Raw genomic sequence first — 21,620 nt, forward strand, 5'->3', positions numbered from 1 at the left:
CCTGTCTGGTTGGCGGCTCTGGCGGATCCTGTCTGGTTGGCGGCTCTGGCGGATCCTGTCTGGTTGACGGCTCTGGCGGATCCTGTCTGGCGGGCGGCACTAGCGGCTCCTGTCTGGCGGGCGGCACTAGCGGCTCCTGTCTGGCGGGCGGCTCTAGCGGCTCCTGTCTGGCGGGCGGCTCTAGCGGCTCCTGTCTGGCGGGCGGCTCTAGCGGCTCCTGTCTGGCGGACGGCTCTGTAGGCTCATGGCAGACGGGCGGCTTTGCAGGCTCATGGCAGACGGGCGGCTCAGACGGTGCTGGGGAGACGGATGGCTCAGATGGCGCTGGGAAGACGGATGGCTCAGATGGCGCTGGGGAGACGGATGGCTCAGATGGCGCTGGGGAGACGGATGGCTCAGATGGCGCTGGGGAGACGGATGGCTCTGGCCGGATAAGGCGCACTGTAGACCTGGTGCGTGGTGCCGGAACTGGAGGCACCGGGCTAAGGACACGCACCTTCATGCTAGTGCGGGGAGCAGGGACAGGGCACACTGGACTCTCAAAGCCCACTCTATACCTGGTGCGTGGTACCGGCACTGGTGGCACCGGGCTGAGGGCAAGCACATCAGGATTAGTAGGGGGAGAAGAAACAGTGTGTACAGGGCTCTGGAGACGCACAGGAGGCTTAGTGCGTGGTGCCGGAACTGGAGGCCCCGAACTGGATACACGCACTACAGGGAGAGTGCGTGGAGGAGGAACAGGGCTCTGGAAACACACTGGTAGCCTAGTGCGTAGTGTAGGCACTGTAGGTACTAGGCTGGGGCGGGGAGGTGGCGCCGGAAATACCGGACCGTGCAGGCGTACTGGCTCTCTTGAGCATTGAGCCTGCCCAACCTTACCTGGTTGAATGCTCCCGGTCGCCCGACCAGTGCGGGGAGGTGGAATAACCCGCACCGGGTTATGTAGGCGAACCGGGGAAACCATGCGTAAGGCAGGTGCCATGTATGCCGGCCCGAGGAGACGCACTGGAGACCAGACGCGTTGAGCCGGCCTCATGACACCTGGCTCAATACCCAATCTAGCCCTACCAGTGCGGGGAGGTGGAATAACCCGCACTGGGCTATGCACTCGTACAGGAGACACCGTGCGCTCTACTGCGTAACACGGCGCCTGCCCGTACTCCCGCTCTCCACGGTAAGCCTGGGAATTGGGCGCAGATCTCCTACTTGCCCTTGGCCCACTACCTCTTAGCCCCCCCCAAGAAATTTTTGGGCTTCCGTGCAAGACGCGTTCCCTCATAACTCCGGTTCCTCTCTCTCTTTTCCTCCACTCTCCGAGCTGCCTCCAGCTGTTCCCATGGACGGTGATTCACTTTAGCCCATGGTCCTTCTCCGTTAAATATTTGCTCCCAACTCCACAAGTCCTGTATACTCTCCTGTTGGTCGAAATTCCGCTGCTTGGCTCTGGATTGGTGGGTGATTCTGTAACGGCATTCCTCCTCTTCATCTTCGGAAGAGGAGGAGTATTGAGGGAACCAAGGCGCAGCGTAGAGAACAGACATATTTTATTAACGAAACATGAACTTGATTAAACTAACAAAAACAACAAACGGTGTAGACAGACCTAGACGACGTACTTACATAAAACAAGAAAACGCACGAATAGGAACATAGGCTACACAAACCGTAAACAGTCCCGCGTGGTGTACAGACACAGACACGGAAGACAATCACCCAAAACGAACACTGTGACAACGCCTACCTAAATATGACTCTTAATTAGAGGAACGCCAAACACCTGCCTCTAATTAAGAGCCATACCAGGCAACCCAAAAAACCAACACAGAAACAGAAAACATAGAATGCCCACCCAAACTCACGTCCTGACCAACTAACACATATAACAAACTAACAGAAATAGGTCAGGAACGTGACAATTCCGTTTTTCACAATTCCTGACATTTAATCCTAGTAACAATTCCCTGTCTTAGGTCAGTTAGCATCACCACTTTATTTTAAGAATGTGAAATGTCAGAATAATAGTAGAGAGAATGATTTATTTCAGCTTTTATTTCTATCATCACATTCCCAGTTGGTCAGAAGTTTACATACACTCAATTAGTATTTGGTAGCATTGCCTTTAAATTGTTGAACTTGGGTCAAACAAGTTGGGTAGCCTTCCACAAGCTTCCCACAATAAGTTGGGTGAATTTTGGCCCATTCCTCCTGACAGAGCTGGGGTAACTGAGTCAGGTTTGTAGGCCTCCATGCTAGCAAACACTTTTTCAGTTCTGCCCACAAATTTTCTATAGGATTGAGGTCAGGGCTTTGTGATGGCCACTCCAATACCTTGACTTTGTTGTCCTCAAGCCATTTGCCACAACTTTGGAAGTATGCTTGGGGCCATTGTCCATTTGGAAGACCCATTTGCGACCAAGCTTTAACTTCCGGACTGATGTCGCTTCAATATATCCACATAATTTTCCTCCCTCATGATGCCATCTATTTTGGGAAGTGCACCAGTCCCTCCTGCAGCATAGCACCCCCACAACATGATGCTGCCACCCCCGTGCTTCACGGTTGGGATGGTGTTCTTCGGCTTGCAAGCCTCCCCTTTATCCTCTAAACATAACGATGGGCATTATGGCCAAACAGTTCTATTTTTGTTTCATCAGACCGGAGGACATTTCTCCAAAAAGTACAATCTTTGTCCTCATGTGCAGTTGCAAACCGTAGTCTGGCTTTTTTAATGGGAGTTTTGGAGCAGTGGCTTCTTCCTTGCTGAGCGGCCTTTCAGGTTATGCTGATAACGGACTTGTTTTACTGTGGACATAGATACTTTGTACCGGTTTCCTCCAGCATCTTCACAAAGTCCTTTGCTGCTGTTTCTTGGATTGATTTACTTTTTGAACCAAAGTACGTTCATCTCTAGGAGACAGAACGCGTCTCCTTCCTGAGCAGTATGACGGCTGTGTGGTCCCATGGTGTTTATACTTGCGTACTATTGTTTGTAAAGATGAACGTGGTACCTTCAGGCGTTTGGAAATAGCTCCCAATGATGAACCAGACTTGTGGAGGTCTACAATTTTTTTCTGAGGTCTTGGCTGATTTCTTTTGATTTTCCCATGATGTCAAGCAAAGAGGCACTGAGTTTGAAGGTAGGCCTTGACATACATCAACAGGTACACCTCCAATTGACTCAAATGATGTGAATTAGCCTATCAGAAGCGTATAAAGCCATGACATCATGTTCTGGAATTTTACAAGCTGTTTAAAGGCACAGTCAGCTTAGTGCATGTAAACTTCTGACCCACTGGAATTGTGATACAGTGAATTATAAGTGAAATAATCTGTCTGTAAACAATTGTTGGAAAAATTCCTTGTGTCATGCACAAAGTAGATGTCCTAACCGACTTGCCAAAACTATAGTTTGTTAACAAGACATTTGTGGAGTGGTTGAAAAACAAGTTTTAATGACTCCAATTTAAGTGTATGTAAACTTCTGACTTCAACTGTTTGTGATGAGTCAAAAAAGTTTTTAAAAAGGGTTAATGCAGACAGTTAAATAGTTAACCAAATAGCTACTGACCAACTATTTAGCAGGCTTATGACTTGGGGGTAGAAGCTTTTCAGGGTCCTGTTGTTTCCAGACTTTGTGCATCAGTACCACTTGCTGTGTGGTAGCAAAGAGAACAGTCTATGACTTGGGTGGCTGGAGTCTGACAATTTTTATGGCCTTCCTCTGACACAGCCTTTGTATAGAGGTCATGAAGGGCAGGGAGCTCGGCCCAGTACGCACTACCCTCTGTAGCGCCTTGAAGACGGACATCAAGCGGTTGCCATACCAAGCGGTGAACCATCCAGTCAAGATGCTTTCAATTGTGCAGTTGTAGAACTTTGAGGATATGAGTGCCCATGACAAATATTTTTAGCCTCATTAGGGGGAAGAGGAATTGTCATGCCCTCTTCACAACTGTGTTGGTGTGTATGGAACATGATAGATCCTTAGTTATGTGGACACCGAAGATCTGGAAGCTCTCGACCCGCTCAACTTCAGCTCCGTCAATGTAGATTGGGGTGTGCTCGGGCCTCCGTTACCTGTAGTCCATGATCAGCTCCTTTGCCTTGCTGACGTTGAGGGTGAGGTTGTTTTTTTGGCACCACACTGCCAGGCCTCCTCCCTATAGGCTGTCCATCGTAGTCGGTGATCAGGCCTAGCATTGTCGTGTATTCGGCAAACTTAATGATGGTGTTGGAGTCATGCTCGGCCACGCAGTGATGGGTGAACAGGAAGTACAGGAGTGGACTAAGTATCGAGGGTCAGCGTGGTGAATGTGTTGTTACCTACACTCACAACATGGGGGCGTTGCATTAGGAATTACAGGATCCTGTTGCCGAGGGAGGTGTTCAGTCCCAGGGTCCTTAGCTTAGTGATGAGCTGGGAGGGCACTATGGTGTTGAAAGCTGAGCTGTAGTCAATGAACAGCATTCTCACATAGGTGTTCCTTTTGTCCAAGGAAAGGACAGTGTGGAATGCAATAGAGATTGTGTTATCTGTGGTTCTGTAGGGGCAGTATGCGAATTGGAGTGGGTCTAGGGTATCCGGGAGGTTACTGCTGATGTGAGCCATGACCAGCCTTTCAAAGCCCTTCATGGCTACCGATGTGAGTGCTACGGGGCTGTAATCATTTAGGCAGGTTACCTTCGCTTCCTTAGGCACAGGGACTATGGTGGTCTGCTTGAAACATGTCGGTATTACAGACTCGGTCAGGGAGAGGTTGAAAATGACAGTGAAGACACTTGCCAGTTGGTCCGAGGCATGCTTTGAGTACACGTCTTGGTAATCCGTCTGGCTTTGTGAATGTTGACCTGTTTAAAGGTCTTGCTCACATCAGCTACAGAAAGCGTTATCACACAGTCGTCCAGAACAGCTGGTGCTCTCGTGCATGCTTCAGTGGTGCTTGCCTCGAAGCGAGCATAAAAAGGCATTTAGCTCGTCTGGTAGGCTTGCATCCCTGGGCAGCTTGTGGCTGGGTTTCCCTTTGTAATTCGTAATAGCCCTGCTACATCCGATGAGCGTCAGAGCCGGTGTAGTAGGATTCAATTTTAATCCTGTATTGACGCTTTGTTTGTTTGATGGTTCGTCTGAGGGCACAGCAATATTTCTTATAAGCGTCTGGATTAGTGTCCCGCTCCTTGAAAGAGGCAGCTCTAGCCTTTAGCTCGATGCGGATGTTGCCTGTAATCCATGGTTTCTGGTTGGGATATGTATGTACGGTCATTGTGGGGATGATGACGTCGATGCACTTATTGATGAAGCCGGTGACTGAGATGGTATACTCCTCAATGCCATTGGATGAATCCCAGAACATATTCCAGTCTGTGCTAGCAAAACAGTCCTGTAGCATAGCATCCGCGTCATCTGACCACTTCCGTATTGAGCAAGTCACTGGTACCTCCTGCTTTAGTTTTTGCTTGTAAGCAGGAATCAGGAGGATAGCATTTCGGTCAGATTTGCCATGGAGGGCGGGGGAGAGCTTTGTATGCATCTCTGTGTGTGGAGTAAGGGTGGTCTCAAGTTTGTTTTTCTCCTCTGGTTGCACATGTGACATGCTGGTAGAAATGAGGCAAAACGGATTTAAGTTTGCCTACATTAAAGTCCCCGGCCACTAGGAGTGACGCTTCTGGATGAGCATTTTCTTGTTTGCTTATGGCCTTATAGAGTTGGTCGAGTGGGGTCTTAGTGCTAGTATCGGTTTGTGGTGGTAAATAGGTGGCTACAAATAATATAGATGGACTCGGACTCATGGACTCATTAAAGAAAAAAGCTTCTTCCAGTTCAAGGTGAGTAGTCGCTGTTCTGAAGTCCAGAAGTTATTTTCGGTCATAAGAGACAGTAGCAGCAACATGATGTACAAAATAAGTAAAGAAATAAGTTACAAACAACGCAAAAAAAAAACGAACAAAATAGCACAGTTGGTTAGGAGCATGTAAAACGTCATCCTTCCTCGCCGGTGTGATTTTGCTGCTAGCTTACAGCTGAAGCCATCATCAACTCACTACCCTGGGCTACAATTCACTACCCAGTAATGACGTCATTCCTCATTAAAGAGACAGCGCACACGTTTATAAAATAAGCTACTTCTCTGCAGCCAAAACAAGCTCAATAATGCAATGCATGCACACACTCATGTGTGCAGTCATGTGAATACGCCGAGGCTACATCTTGATTTACCCACTTTATCAGTAGAGATTTATCATTACATTTTAGTCATGTAGCAAACACTTATGTAGAGCGACTTCCAGTTAGTGCATTCATCTGAAGACAGCTAGGTGAGACAACCACCTACCACAGTCATAGTAAGTAAATTGTTCCTCAATAAGGTAGCTATCAGCAAAGTCAGAGCTAGCAAGAAGGAAAAGATTCAAGTGCGAGTGTTAGTTCACGAAAGGCTTTTATTTAAAAAAAATCATAAATGATTACCATTATGTTGTTATATAGTTAGATTTGTACAATCAGACTTTTTTTTTACCATTGTATAATTGATTCATTAATGCATACATGGCTGTCTCTGAAGAATGTTGACGTAAAAAATGCCAAATGTAATGATAATGAACTCATTAGCTGCCCAACGATTGAACAGAGCAGTAGCTGAGTTTCTGTTTGGATCAATTGCCATTCTGTGACTTTGGTTAATGTGCCTTCTTGCAGTGGTACCGTTTCGGTATCATTTTGGTATCGAGTATCGTTATGGTAACAAGAATCACGATACTAATCCTGGTATCGGTATCCAAGTCTAAATTTTGGTATCGTGACAAGACTACATCTAAGTTCCTCTCGGCATTCAGTATCCTTGGTATGTCTGATCCTTTAGATCATTCCTCCATAAAGATTATTTCCTGCCCACGACTGGAGTTTGCTAAATGGCATTGGCACTTGGATTTTAACCGGTGCTATGGTCAGATCACATGAATATAGAGCTCTTTGGCCACGCACACCAGTGGTGGGTTTAGCGTTGAAATAAGGATGCATAAGTAAAGAGGAAGCCCATTTTTACTGTCAAATATGGTGGAGGATCTTTTATGTTATGCAGCCTTTTTGCTTCCACTTTGTGTAAAATGTGTAGAGCACGTTGTGAGGGATCTTAGACTATTCCTCCAAACAGATTCTTTCCAGATCCTTGATATCCTTTGTCTGCTCTTATGCAATTCAAAACACAGGGTTTCAATGGGGTTCATGTCTGGAGACTGAGTGGTCAATTAACAATTTCTTTGCGGATTTTGATTAATGCTTGGGGATATTGTCTTGCTGGAAGATACAACTGCAGCCAAGTGCCAGCCACATGCCAGAGGAAACCAGGTTTTTGGGCTAAAATGTCCTGCTACTTGGTAAAGTTAATGACACCGTTGACCTTAACAAGCGCCCCAGGACCAGTGGAAGCAAAATAGCCCCATAACATCAAAGATCCACCACCATATTTTACCATAGGTATGAGGTACTTTTCTGCATATGCTTCTGTTTTTCAACGCCAAACCCACCACTGGTGAAAAAGGGCTTTGGCCATGCACATGTCATCTGACCATAGAGGGAGGGATAGCGAGAGAGGAAAGGTATCATTGTAATTGCCATATCATTGTAATTTACAGAATATAATATATATTTTTTTTAATCTAAAGAATAGAAAGCCTGTCTGTCTCACCGGTCCATATGATAGAGATGTTAGGCAGCAGGTCCTCTCCAACAGTCATCAAATATGGAGACTTAGATACACTGGGAGAACATAGAGATCCACAGTACTCTAGAGAGAGGAGTGGAGAGAGAAAGGGAGGAGGGAGGGTGAGCGAGGGAAAGAGGAGAGTAACATAATATCATTATGCAATTACTTAATTAGAAGAGAAGCAGTGGAGACTCCTCAGAGGATGTCAGCAAATAATTGATTAAAACACTATGTTTTGCAATGAAAGTCTACAGTAGCCTCAACAGCACTCTGTAGGGTAGCACCATGGTGTATCCTCCTCTGGGTACATTGACTTCAATACAAAACCTAGGAGGCTCATGGTTCTCACCCACTTCCATAGACTTCCATAGTAATTATGATAACTTCCCGAGGACATCCTCCAACCTATCAGAGCTCTTGCAACATGAACTGAGATGTTGTCCATCCAATCAAAGGTTCAGAGAATGAATCTAGTACTGAAAGAATAATTTCTTTCAAAATGAAGGAAAAGCAAGAGATTGTCATTTTTTTCACGTTCAGTTTCACTTACTTAGCTAGCAAATGCAGCAAGCTAATTTAGCCTACTCAAACACCCTGATCAAACAGAGGGATACTATGTTAGCTAGCTGGCTATGACTATCCAACACAACACTGGAACCCTTCCAAGTCAAGGTAACCTTTTGGTTTTAATAACTTATTGCCACAGGGCCCGCCGGTGTAAGTGCAAAACTGCTTACTGACTGTACACTAACGTTACTGCATGATTATAGCGGTTTTACTAACGTGTTAGTTCTATTAGCTATGTTAACTATGATGTTGCTTCAGCTAATGTGGTGACAATGATGTAGGCTGTGTGTAGCGGTTATGATACGGTTTGGCTTCGAAAGGTTTTTTCGCCTGGTCACATACAGCTAATGAGTTGTGCATTGAAGTCTAAAAGTGAAGGGAAAAGGTAAGAGGAGAAAAGTGTATAGATGCGAGAAGGAATACAAAGAGATTTGGAGTTAGATAAACTTGGATTCTTAGGCAGGGACATATTTAGGATGCTACCCTCCACAGCATGGCCTTCGCTCCAGATCAAAACACCAAACCTACAACCTAATTTTGGCCGAAAATACCCAGAGGGATTACTGCTACCAAGGTTTCCTTTTTCCAAGCTTGTTCTAGCAAACAAACAGCAGAGACCCGAGGACACCATCCAACCTGGAACTGAGTGAGTAATGTTTGGTCTGATGCTATTTTGAAAGCAAAGAAAAATACAAAAATAAATGAAAAATAAAAGTACATTACAATTATATATTTTACTTTATGGGGATGGGATGCTGAGTTAAGGCTGCCAGGCTTGCTAGGACAGACCAGATACAACTTCAATTAGCACTGGGGTTTGAAGTGAGAGGTGTTAAGGCCTTTGGGCCCAACAAGTGGCCGGAGTCTTTGAAGCCCCCTCCCGCTGTTCAAAGACCATCCACTGGCATTTTCTATAAGAAATATGCCTCCAGAAATGACTCATGACTCCTTCATGACTTTCAGCCTCCCATCCTATTCTAACCACCTCTCGCTGGCTTTGTATTCATGTTACCTGATGAAATTGCTGCACAATATGATCTTGTTGCCATCTAGTGCACATTCAGATGTCATAAATCAGCAATGCAGAGCTCTCCCTGTCCTATGCCATTCCTTGATTGTATTACTGTTGATAATATCTGGAAATGTGCATGTACATCATCTACTGTTGCTAGCCCCAATTCTGACTTGTGCTCTGATATCTGCTTCAATGATTTCTTCTCTCGTAAAATACTGGGTTTTCTGCACGTTAACACTAGAAGCGTATTACCTAAAATGGATCATTTGAAAGTGTGGGTTCACAGCTCCAATTCGGATGTGTTGGTCATTACTGAGACGTGGTTAAGAAAGAGTGTTTGGAATACTGATGTTAACCTTTCTGCTGATAACATTTTTTTTCAGCAAGACAGATCTTCCAAAGGTGGGGGATTGGCAATCTTTACCAAGGATCACCTTCAGTGCTCAGTTGTCTCCACCAAGTCTGTCACAAACCATTTGATTTGCTGGTTTTAAGCATTAAACTTTCAAATAGATCTTTGTTGACTGTTGCTGGGTGCTATCGTCCTCCATCAGTACCGGCTTGTACCCTACCTGCCCTAAGCTCTCTCCTGGCCCCTTACACTAAGTCTGAACTGCTAGGTGACCTAAACTGGGACATGCTTAAACCACCTGACCAAGTCCTAAAGCAATGGGACTCCCTAAATCTTTCTCAGAGTATTACCAATCCCACAAGGTATGACTCCAAACTTCCAGAAAAGGCTACTCTGCTTGATGTTATCCTCACAAATAATCCTGATAAGTATTAGTCTGTTTTTTTCTGTAATGACCTTAGTGATCACTGTTTCACAACCTGTGTTCATAATGGCTGCTCAGTGAAATGCCCTGCCCTGATTTGTCATAGACTCTTGCTAAAAAACTTTAATGAGCAAGTCTTCCTTCATGAACTGGCCTCTAAAATGGTAGCGAATCAGCATGATCCCCTCTGTCGTAGACGCTTGGACCTTCTTTTTTGATATTTTCAGTGGTATTGTTAACAAACACACTGTGTTGTTGTATGTGTCGAACTGCTTTGCTTTATCTTGGCCAGGTCGCAGTTGCAAATGAGAACTTGTTCTCAACTAGCCTACCTGGTTAAATAAAGGTCAAATAATAATTATTATTATTTATTTTTTAATCTCTGTATACCCGTCGCAAGACGCACTGGTTGATGCTTATTTATAAAACCCTCTTAGGCCTCACTCCCCCCTATCTGAGATATCTACTACAACCCTTATCATCCGCATACAACACCAGTTCTGCCAGTCACATTCTGCTAAAGGTCCCTAAAGCACACACATCCCTAGGTCGCTCCTCTTCTCAGTTCGCTGCAGCTAGCGACTGGAACGAGCTGCAACAAACACTCAAAATTGAGAGTTTTATCTCAATCTCTACATTCAAAGACTCAATCATGGACACTCTTACTGACAGTTGTGGCTGATGTATTGTTGTCTCTACCTTCTTGCCCTTTGTGCTGTTGTCTGTGCCCAATAATGTTTGTACCTTGTTTTGTGCTGCTACCATGTTGTCATGTGTTGCTGCCTTGCTATGTTGTGGTCTTAGGTCTCTATGTAGTGTTGTCTCTTGTCGTGATGTGTGTTTTGTCATAAACAAACACACGTTCAAAAGTTTGGTGTCACTTAGAAATGCCCTTGTTTTTGAAAGAAAAGCAAAAAAAATTGTCCATTAATCTAACATCAAATTGGTCAGAAATACAGCGTAGACATTGTTAATGTTGTAAATTACTATTGTAGCTGGAAATGTCCATTTTTTTTATGGAATATCTACATAGTCGTACAGAGGCCCATTATCAGCAACCATCACTCCTGTGTTCCAATGGCACGTTGTGTTGGCTAATCCAAGTTTATAATTTTTAAAGGCTAATTGATCATTAGAAAACCATTTTGCAATTATGTTAGCACAGCTGAAAACAGTTGTGCTTTTAAAGAAGCAATAAATCTGGCCTTCATTAGACTAGTTGAGAATCTGGAGCATCAGCATTCGATTACAGGTTCAAAATGGGCAGAAACAAAGTACTTTCTTCTGAAACTCATCAGTCTATTCTTGTTCTGAGAAATGACAGCTATTCCATGTGAGAAATTGCCAAGAAAGTGAACATCTTGTACAACGCTGTGTACTACTCCCTTCACAGAACTGCGCAAACTGGCTCTAACCAGAATAGAAAGAGGAGTGGGAGGCCCCGGTGCACAACTGAGCAAGAGGACAAGTACATTAGAGTGTCTAGTTTGAGAAACAGATGCCTCACAAGTCCTCAACTGGCAGCTTCATTAAATAGTACCCGCAAAACACCAGTCTCAACGTCAACAGTAAAGAGGCGACTCTGAGATGCGGGCCAGTTTCTTGGCAATTTCTTGCTTGGAATAGCCTTCATTTCTCAGAACAAGAATAGACTGACGAGTTTCATAAAAAAGTTATTTGTTTCTGCCCATTTTGAGCCTGTAATGGAACCCACAAATGCTAATACTCCAGATACTCAACTAGTCTAAAGGCCAGTTCTATTGCTTCTTTAAATCAGGACAACAGTTTTCAGCTGTGCTAACATAATTGCAAAAGGGTTTTCTAATGATCAATTAGCCTTTTAAAATTATAAACTTGGATTAGCTAACACAACGTGCCATTGGAACACAGGAGTGATGGTTGCCGATAAATGGGCCTCTGTACGCCTATGTAGATATTCAATAAAAATGAAAAAATAAAAATAAAAATCAGCCGTGTCCAGCTACAATAGTCATTTACAACATGAACAATGTCTACACTGTATTTCTGATCAATTTGATGTTATTTTAATGGACAATTTTATTTATTTTTTCTTTCAAAAACAAGGACATTTCTAAGTGACCACACACTTTTGAACGGTAGGCTGTCATTTACAATTTACCAAAAGGCCTCCTGCGGGAATCCCCGCAGTTCCTTTGGAACTTTTGTTTATTTGTTTGTTTGTTTGTTTGTTTATGTGAGAAAGTGAAAGTGAGAGAGGATACTACACACATATCAACTACACACCTGTTGGACAAAACAGGAAGATGGGCGGCTCTCCCAGGAATCGGTAGATCTCATTGGCAACTGAAACCTGGGCGTGAGCGAATGAGGAGAAGGCTTGACTGTCAGCCTGACACAGGGAGTGGTCGATGTCATCAAAAAGGATCGCAAATGCCTGGCAACCCAACTTTGACACCTACAGAGAGGAGAGATAGTAAGGCAGGGGTGTAGGTATGCATGCGCATGCCTGTGTGCGCATGCAATTGTGTGTAGGTGCGTGTATGTACCTGTCGTAGCTTGCGTTTAAGCAGGGAGAGGTCGCAGGAAGAAGAGAAGACAATGTCTTGACCAGGAGAGAGAGAGTACACAAACCTCAGACCTCTCTTCTCTGACTCTACTATCAAAGTACGCAACTGACCTGCAAGAGAGGAGCGAGGAGGAGTGGAGAGAACAAGGACAGCACCAGGAGAGATACATTTAGTTTAAAGCAAAAGTGAAAGATGGAGGGAAAAGGGATGAGATGAGGGTATGGGGAGATGAAGGGGTGGGAAGGTGGACTAAAAGAGAGATGTAAACAAATAAATGAAGGGATGAAAGATGGATGAGTGAGGGATGGGGAATTCCCTTACCCTCCTCTTCAGGGGAGTAGACCTCTCTCCAGAGTAGTCTGTGTTTCAGATCATCTTTAGGACCGTACAGATAGGTGTTCAACTCCCACCTCTGCATCCTAACAGAGAGAAAGGGAGAGAGTCCTTTACAGTGATAATGATCCAGTATCCGTTTCTGGAAATCTTTTGATATCATGGACGGTCAAGTCCTTGCACGAGTAGCTCCGTCTATACATTTGAGAGTTGATACATTTCTCCAGGCCCATCCCTCAGCTTTTTACCAAAATAAAGTCAACCACCGCTTTGTTTTTGTTTCAACTGCGGATCATACTCACTCCCTCCTTATCCCTTTCCATGTCCTCCTATGTCAACTATACAGATTTAGGATCTTACTTTGAGACAGTTTGCTACAGAAGGAAAATAATCCTGCAGCAACCGGGAATGTTAATTACAGTGGGGCAAAAAAGTATTTAGTCAGCCACCAATTGTGCAAGTTCTCCCACTTAAAAAGATGAGAGGCCTGTAATTTTCATCATAGGTACACTTCAACTATGACAGACAAAATGAGAATAATTTCTTTTCTCCAGAAAATCACATTGTAGGATTTTTTATGAATTTATTTGCAAATTATGGTGGAAAATAAGTATTTGGTCAATAACAAAAGTTTCTCAATACTTTGTTATATACCCTTTGTTGGCAATGACAGAGGTAAAACGTTTTCTGTAAGTCTTCACAAGGTTTTCACACACTGTCGCTGGTATTTTGGCCCATTCCTCCATGCAGATCTCCTCTAGAGCAGTGATGTTTTGGGGCTGTTGCTGGGCAACACGGACTTTCAACTCCCTCCAAAGATTTTCTATGGGGTTGAGATCTGGAAACTGGCTAGGCCACTCCAGGACCTTGAAATGCTTCTTACGAAGCCACTCCTTCGTTGCCCGGGCGGTGTGTTTGGGATCATTGTCATGCTGAAAGACCCAGCCTCGTTTCATCTTCAATGCCCTTGCTGATGGAAGGAGGTTATCACTCAAAATCTCACGATACATGGCCCCATTCATTCTTTCCTTTACACAGATCAGTCGTCCTGGTCCCTTTGCAGAAAAACAGCCCCAAAGCATGATGTTTCCACCCCCATGCTTCACAGTAGGTATGGTGTTCTTTGGATGCAACTCAGCATTCTTTGTCCTCCAAACACGACGAGTTGAGTTTTTACCAAAAAGTTATATTTTGGTTTCATCTGACCATATGACATTCTCCCAATCTTCTTCTGTATTATCCAAATGCTCTCTAGCAAACTTCACACGGGCCTGGACATGTACTGGCTTAAGCAGGGGGACACGTCTGGCACTGCAGGATTTGAGTCCCTGGCGGCGTAGTGTGTTACTGATGGTAGGCTTTGTTACTTTGGTCCCAGCTCTCTGCAGGTCATTCACTAGGTCCCCCCGTGTGGTTCTGAGATTTTTGCTCACCGTTCTTGTGATCATTTTGACCCCACGGGGTGAGATCTTGCGTGGAGCCCCAGATCGAGGGAGATTATCAGTGGTCTTGTATGTCTTCCATTTCCTAATAATTGCTCCCACAATTGATTTCTTCAAACCAAGCTGCTTACCTTTTGCAGATTCAGTCTTCCCACCCTGGTGGAGGTCTACAATTGTAATTCTGGTGTCCTTTGACAGCTCTTTGGTCTTGGCCATAGTGGAGTTTGGAGTGTGACTGTTTGAGGTTGTGGACAGGTGTCTTTTATACTGATAACAAGTTCAAACAGGTGCCATTGATACAGGTAATGAGTGGAGGACAGAGGAGCCTCTTAAAGAAGAAGTTACATGTCTGTGAGAGCCAGAAATCTTGCTTGTTTGTAGGTGACCAAATACTTATTTTCCACGATAATTTGCAAATAAATTCATTAAAAATCCTACAATGTGATTTTCTGGATTTCTTTTCTCATTTTGTCTGTCATAGTTGAAGTGTACCTATGATGAAAATTACAGGCCTCTCTCATCTTTTTAAGTGGTAGAACTTGCACAATTGGTGGCTGACAAAATACTTTTTTGCCCCACTATGTGGATAAAATTCAAATTGACATTTTTGTATAGGTTGATAAAAGTCTGACATTACAATCTTCAGAAACCTTTTTAAACCTCTAGTACACAGCACGTTTAAAATGGCATGCATTGCAGGAAAGTTCTCCTGCAATAGGGTGATCAAATTAAGATCCTACATCTGTATGTTACCTTTCTGTTTGTCACCAAGTACTCACCACTGGAAAAGGACCTTCCTCTGCTCCATAGACCAGGGCCTCCCATAGAACCCTGAGACACAGACAAGCACACGAAAGAGAGAGAAATGAATGCTAGTGTACATTTAAGCAGTTTTGCCATTCAGACCTATATTCATATTAGTACATGCACAGTATTTGTTCGAGGACACGCATTGGTGAAGTGGCCATATAGATTCTTACCCTGGTGGAACCACCCTGATCGCTGCATTCACCATTCTATTTCACTTGACGTATCTATCTGGCCTTTCTCCAATAGATGGGGGTTTGGAATAAGTTAGAAAATGACCGGTCCAATCAGCATCCTCAGAAACAATGGGTTTAGGACAAAATCCCACATGGCCAATCACTGTGCTTTGAATTAGGTTATTCATCCTGTGATTGGTTAAAGGTGATCCGATCGCAGATAAGTTGGTTTTGAATAGTGTCCCTCATTACAGACCGTTTCAATGAGGAGGAATGCCAGACTGGTGAAGTGAAATGGAATGATGAACACAGCGTTCATGCCAGTTCCACCACACTAACAAATTCCTGCCTATGAGGTAACCCCTCATCTGCAAATACAGCACAGAGCATGCCATACAATTGTTCATATAGAAATGGGAGCATCACCATTGTCCATAGCAAGCTAGCACATAACATTCTGAGAACCTCCGGTGTCAACTAATACAGTTGCTTTTTCTGGCGAGTGGGAGTAACTTATCGTCGTCACATAAACCACCAAAAGCACACCCATTTCTGTTTCAAAATTGAGAAAGAGGCGGAATTTGACAGTTTTTCATGCCTAAAGTTGCCCTTAAAGTTATTTGTTAATTTTCTTGGTATCTCATTACTTTAACAGAACGTTTCCTAAAAGTTCAAGTATGGATACATTTCATTTCTATGTTGGTAATGTTCTAAGAACGTTCTCCAACTGGTTTGACATTGGGAATGTTCTCAAATAGTTCAGAGAATGTTAAGAAACAACGTTCTTCTCTGGGAATTGCAGTACTTCATGATAAAAGGTTCCTACTGGTACGTCATGGTTCTTATTAAGGTCATGTTCTCAAATTGTTCAGAGAACATTAAGAAACAACATTCTTCGTGGGAATTTCAGTACTTCCACAAGTTCCCATGTGGTTCTTATTTAATGTCACATTCTGGGAACGTTAAAAAAAAAAAAAAAAGTGTGACTTGATCGATGTTCTCAGAATGTATGGTTCTCTTTAATATTCTGTGAATAATTTTTTTTTTTTTTTTTAATTGTACACATTACATCAACAAGCTCTAAAATACCTTCTAATAACATGAAGAAAACATTCCATGAACATTCTAAGACTGTGACGTATACATTCCGTTCTCAGCGTCAACAAAACTCTCTCTATCCTCTGTCTTGTTCAAATGAAAAACTCACAAGAAGCGGGCGAGCGGAGCAAGCAGAGTCAGGCAGGGGGAAAGGACCAGCCAGGCGGAGCAGTAACTTTTTGCTAGCAGGATAGTCCATATCTCCAATCATTTTTGCTGATAGCGATGTTGTGTTTCCATAAGTGGATGAATTGGTTCATTTTAGCATGTATGTAAAGCCTCAACCCATAGCTACCTCTTCCAATTCAAATGAGCTAGAAATAAAAATAAATATGACAACATTTAGATTATTTTGTGTGACTACAGCGCCAGCAGTAAAATGCAAAAATAGAAACATGTTCTAATTGAACGATAGGTAAAAGCGGACAACCCTCCGCCCAGCTTCGGTTGGGACATTATAATTCAAAACAATGTATTCTAAAAATAAAAAAAAATCACTTGCACGCTCGCCTATGGTGAGTTTAGGCCATAAGTGTGTTCATCTGTGTTGGTCACGCCCACTATTTAGCCATACCTGATCTTAAGGAGTGCTTGTTTCTTTGAAATGGGGTCTGTGAATAGACTAAAATTAACAGCTTTGTATGCATGAAAACCTGGTGGCGCAGTGGACTAATTCCATGGATAGTGAACAGAAGATCAGGGGCTCGAATCTCACTGATGCCATGTCAAAATAAAAAAGACATGTGTTCGAATGAATAATGTTTCCCATCTGTGCTTGGAGATTAAAAAAGTTAATCCATATTAAGATAGTAACATGCTAAAAGTCTTACTGAAACGTTCAGTTAATGTTAAGAAAGCATTAAAAGTAACCTATATTTTCCGTAGTCAGAGCGTTAATAAAACCTCCCAGGAAAACGTAAGGAACCGGAGTAAAACGGTCTCAGAACCTCCCTGCAACCTAAAAATAAACGTTTCCAGAACAGACAAAATTTTCACTTCTGTTCTCGTAACATTTTTAAAAAGTTACGTTTTACCGGTCAGGAAATGTATGACTTCGTTCTCACAACAAATGTGAAACCAAAAACATACCTTCACATATCTTCAAAATAACCAAATGTGCTAGCTGGGTAGTGTGATTATAAGAGCCAATTTATGCTTGATCCAAAATTGTGGTCGGAGGCGCCATATGGATGGTGTGACGCAATTGCGGAGCCTCCGGAGGTATGCAGAGGCCAAATTAAGCTCAGTAACGCATTGCCCTGCGCCTCTCAAATATTGTAACAATGCTGAGGGCGCCGTATAGCTCAGCATGAACATGATTGGTTGATGGTAGGTGAGGGCGGGAAGTCCTGTATAAACACAAACTCACTTCCTTGACAAGTTTCTTCACAACAGCCATGCGCTGCTCTGCGAAGTGAAAGAAGTAGGAATGCCCTGACTTCTGCAGAGGCCATATCACAGTAAATGCTGCAAGGACAATGCAGATGGCGGATTGACCATGCAGCACCTTTAATAAGAGTGCATGCTGTGTGTAAGAAGGTAAGTGGGTCAGTAGCAGTGGCGTGTATGCATGTATGCCAAGGGAAGCCAGGCTTCCCAAAAACATTTACCAAGAAGATTTTTTTTTTAAACATATCTTTCATCACTCTGTGTTTCAGAATTTTCATTAAATTCGCAAGAGGCTGAATGTATCTCACAGGAGAAAGCATCCAAGCGAGCAAAATAGCGGCCCTCTGTCTCTCTACGTGTAGGCCATCTATCTGAAGCTGTCTGGTCCAAACGAGTATGTTACCACCTGTTGTATTGAAGGGAAGCTAGCGAGCATCTGGACTCCCTTGACAATTTTTTTATTTTTATTTTTTTGCCAATCAGCGTTGAGTTCGACTGTGAAAAATCCTGGTGCACCAAAAAATAGTGTCAAGGGAAGCCATCTTGGATTTGGCGTCACTCCTATCAAATCTCAAAACTTGCAACAATTCAAGTTTTTCTGTCAATGACGTATGCTCTCAAACAAATCTCATTGTGTTGTCTTCGGGTGGCTAGCTAGCCAGCTAGCTAAAAGTAGCCCTTTCCTAAATTAGCCATGGACGGATATAGGGATTTGGACTTGGACTTATCCGTACTGGCCAATGATTATAACGGCGATTCTGATCCAACCATTAATTCATACATTGTTCTGCTGCTGGCCTGAGAGGATGGACGTACAATATGTAGCTATATGTAGAATGCCAGTGTTAACTAGCTAATGTTTCCCATGAATGGAAGTTGGCTTAGCAAGCATTTTAGCCAGGTAGCCTAGGACAACAAAATGCAAGCTTGTACTGTATGACAGTCTGCCGTTTGGTCAAAATGAAAGAGCGGAGGATGGCATTGGTGTTTCCATACAAGTAGGGTGAGTCAACATGTTTTCTACTTGTACGCACACAGAAATCAGAACCATGGACAGCCACATCATATTTAGCTTACATTGATTGGACTAAATTGTTTTTGGTATATTTTAGTTATCACTGTATTAGAGTAAGCAAAATCCAAGATGGCGTAGCAGTGAGGCGTCTTTGTCTTGTCGTGTCGTGTCCCGTGTATATATCTTTTTAGATATTTTTTCTTCGCATATATTTTTTTCTATTTTTCTTAACCTCAACTTCAACATACTCTCCTGCAACCCGCCTCACCCAATGTGGTATGGATCTGCTATTTTCTTTACTTTAGAACCGGAACCCCGAAAAGAAGCTAGCCAGCTAACAAGCTACTAGCTAGTAGTCAGCTAGCCACTGCTAGCGGTCATCAGCTAACCTTTAGCCCGGACAACTTCTGCCAGTCTGCACAGTGCGATTCAACCCATAGGACTTCTTCTCCATATCTCCGGATTCCTACCGCAAGCTCTGAACCTTTCCTCCTGGATCATCGCAGCTAGCTAGCTGCTATCCGATTGACTACCCCTGGCTAACGTCTCTGTTCCGAAGCAAGCACCAACGCATGCCTCTCCCTAATGTCAATATGCCTTGTACATTGCTGTTTTGGTAAGTGATTATTGTCTTATTTCACTGTAGAGCCTCCAGCCCTGCTCAATATGCCTTAGCTAACCCTTTTGTTCCACCTCCCACACATGCGGTGACCTCACCTGGTTCAAATGGTGTCTCTAGAGACAATACCTCTCTCATCGTCACTCAATGCCTAGGTTTACCTCCGCTGTATTCACATCCTACCATACCTTTGTCTGTACATTATGCCTTGAATCTATTCTACTGCGCACAGAAACCTTCTCCTTTTACTCTCTGCTCTGAACGTACTAGAAGACTAGTTCTTATAGCCTTTAGCCATACCCTTATCCTCCTCCTCCTCTGGTAATGTAGAGGTTTATCCAGGCCCTGCAGTGCCTAGCTCCACTCCCATTCCCCAGGCGCTCTCATTTGTTGACTTCTGTAACCGTAAAAGCCTTGGTTTCATGCATGGTAACATTAGAAGCCTCCTCCCTAAGTTTGCTTTATTCACTGCTTTAGCACACTCTGCCAACACGGATGTCCTAGCCGTGTCTGAATCCTGGCTTAGGAAGGCCACCAAAAACCCTGAAATTTCCATCCTTAACTATAACATTTTCCGACAAGATAGAACTGCCAAAGGCGGCGGAGTTGCAATCTAATGCAGAGATAGCCTGCAGAGTCCTGTCTTATCATCCAGGTCTGTTCCCAAACAATGAGCTTCTACTTTTAAAAATCCACCTTTCCAGAAACAAGTCTCTCACCGTTGCAGCTTGCTATAGACCACCTTCTGCCCCCAGCTGTGCTCTGGACACCATATGTGAATCGATTGCCCCCCCTGGCTACCCCTACCCTGATCAACAGCCCTGTACCCCCCACAGCAAGTTACCCAAGCCTCCCCCATTTCTCCTTCACTCAAATCCAGAAAGCTGATGTTCTGAAAGAGCTGCAAAATCTGAACCCCTACAAATCAGCCGGGCTAGACAATCTGGTCCCTCTCTTACTAAAATGATCCTCCAAAATTGTTGCAACCCCTATTACTAGCCTGTTCAACCTCACTTTCGTATCGTCTGAGATCCCCAAAGATTGGAAATCTGCCGCGGTCATCCCCCTCTTCAAAAGGGGGTGACACTCTAGACCCAAACTGCTACAAACCTATATCTATCCTACCCTGCCTTTCTAAGGTCTTCGAAAGCCAGGTTAACAAACAGATCACCGACCATTTCGAATCCCACTGTACCTTCTCCACTATGCAATCTGGTTTCAGAGCTGGTCATGGGTGCACTTCAGCCACACTCAAGGTCCTAAACGATATCATAACCACCATCGATAAGAGACAATACTGTGCAGCTGTATTCATTGACCCAGCCAAGGCTTTCGACTCTGTCAATCACCACATTCTTATTGGCAGACTAAACAACCGTGGTTTCTCAAATGACTGCCTCACCTGGTTCACCAACTACTTCTCTGATAGAGTTCAGTGTGTCAAATCGGAGGGCCTGTTGTCCGGACCTCTGGCAGTCTCTATGGGGGTGCCACAGGGTTCAATTCTCGGGCCGACTTTCTTCTCTGTATACATCAATGATGTCGCTCTCGCTGCTGGTGATTCTTTGATCCACCTCTATGTAGACGACACCATTCTGTATATCTCAGGCCCTTCTTTGGACACTGTGTTAACTAACCTCCAAATGAGCTTCAATGCCATTCAACTCTCCTTCCGTGGCCTCCAACTGCTCTTAAATGCTACTAAAACTAAAATGCATGCTCTTCAACCGATTGCTGCCCGCACCCGCCCGCCCGTCCAGCATCATCTACTCTGGACGGTTCTGACTTAGAATATGTGGACAACTACAAATACCTTGGACAACTACAAATACCTAGGTGTTTGCTGCCAATGACTGGAACGAACTGCAAAAATCACTAAAGCTGGAGACTTATCTCCCTCACAAGCTTTAAGCACCAGCTGTCAGAGCAGCTCACAGATCACTGCACCTGTACATAGCCCATCAGTAAATAGCCCATCCAAATACCTCATCCCCATACTGTTATTTAGTTATTTAATTTTTTGCTCCTTTGCACCCCAGTATCTCTACTTGTACATTTATCTTCTGTACATCTATCACTCCAGTGTTTAATTGCTACATTGTAATTATTGTGCCATTATGGCCCATTTATTGCCTTA

The 21,620-nt window shown here is 43.8% G+C and overlaps 1 protein-coding gene across 2 annotated transcripts in view; it reads right to left on the reverse strand.

Moving 5' to 3' along the window:
* Positions 1-21,620, reverse strand: part of si:dkey-183c6.8 (protein O-GlcNAcase) — a 60,337-nt gene that overhangs the window by 37,419 nt on the left and 1,298 nt on the right. Inside the window, exons 2-6 of one of the 2 annotated variants that reach the window (XM_055938566.1) lie at positions 15,159-15,210; positions 12,926-13,023; positions 12,584-12,639; positions 12,321-12,492; positions 7,680-7,778 (exon numbers count right to left, since the gene is read on the reverse strand). In XM_055938566.1, coding sequence (XP_055794541.1) covers positions 7,680-7,778; positions 12,321-12,492; positions 12,584-12,639; positions 12,926-13,023; positions 15,159-15,210 — 477 coding nt within the window. Of the gene's footprint in view, positions 1-7,679; positions 7,779-12,320; positions 12,493-12,583; positions 12,715-12,925; positions 13,024-15,158; positions 15,211-21,620 lie in introns of both variants that reach the window. The other variant, XM_055938565.1, reaches the window with a different exon arrangement.

This window comes from Salvelinus fontinalis, chromosome 11 (assembly GCF_029448725.1).
Source record: "Salvelinus fontinalis isolate EN_2023a chromosome 11, ASM2944872v1, whole genome shotgun sequence".
Taxonomy (NCBI): domain Eukaryota; kingdom Metazoa; phylum Chordata; class Actinopteri; order Salmoniformes; family Salmonidae; genus Salvelinus; species Salvelinus fontinalis.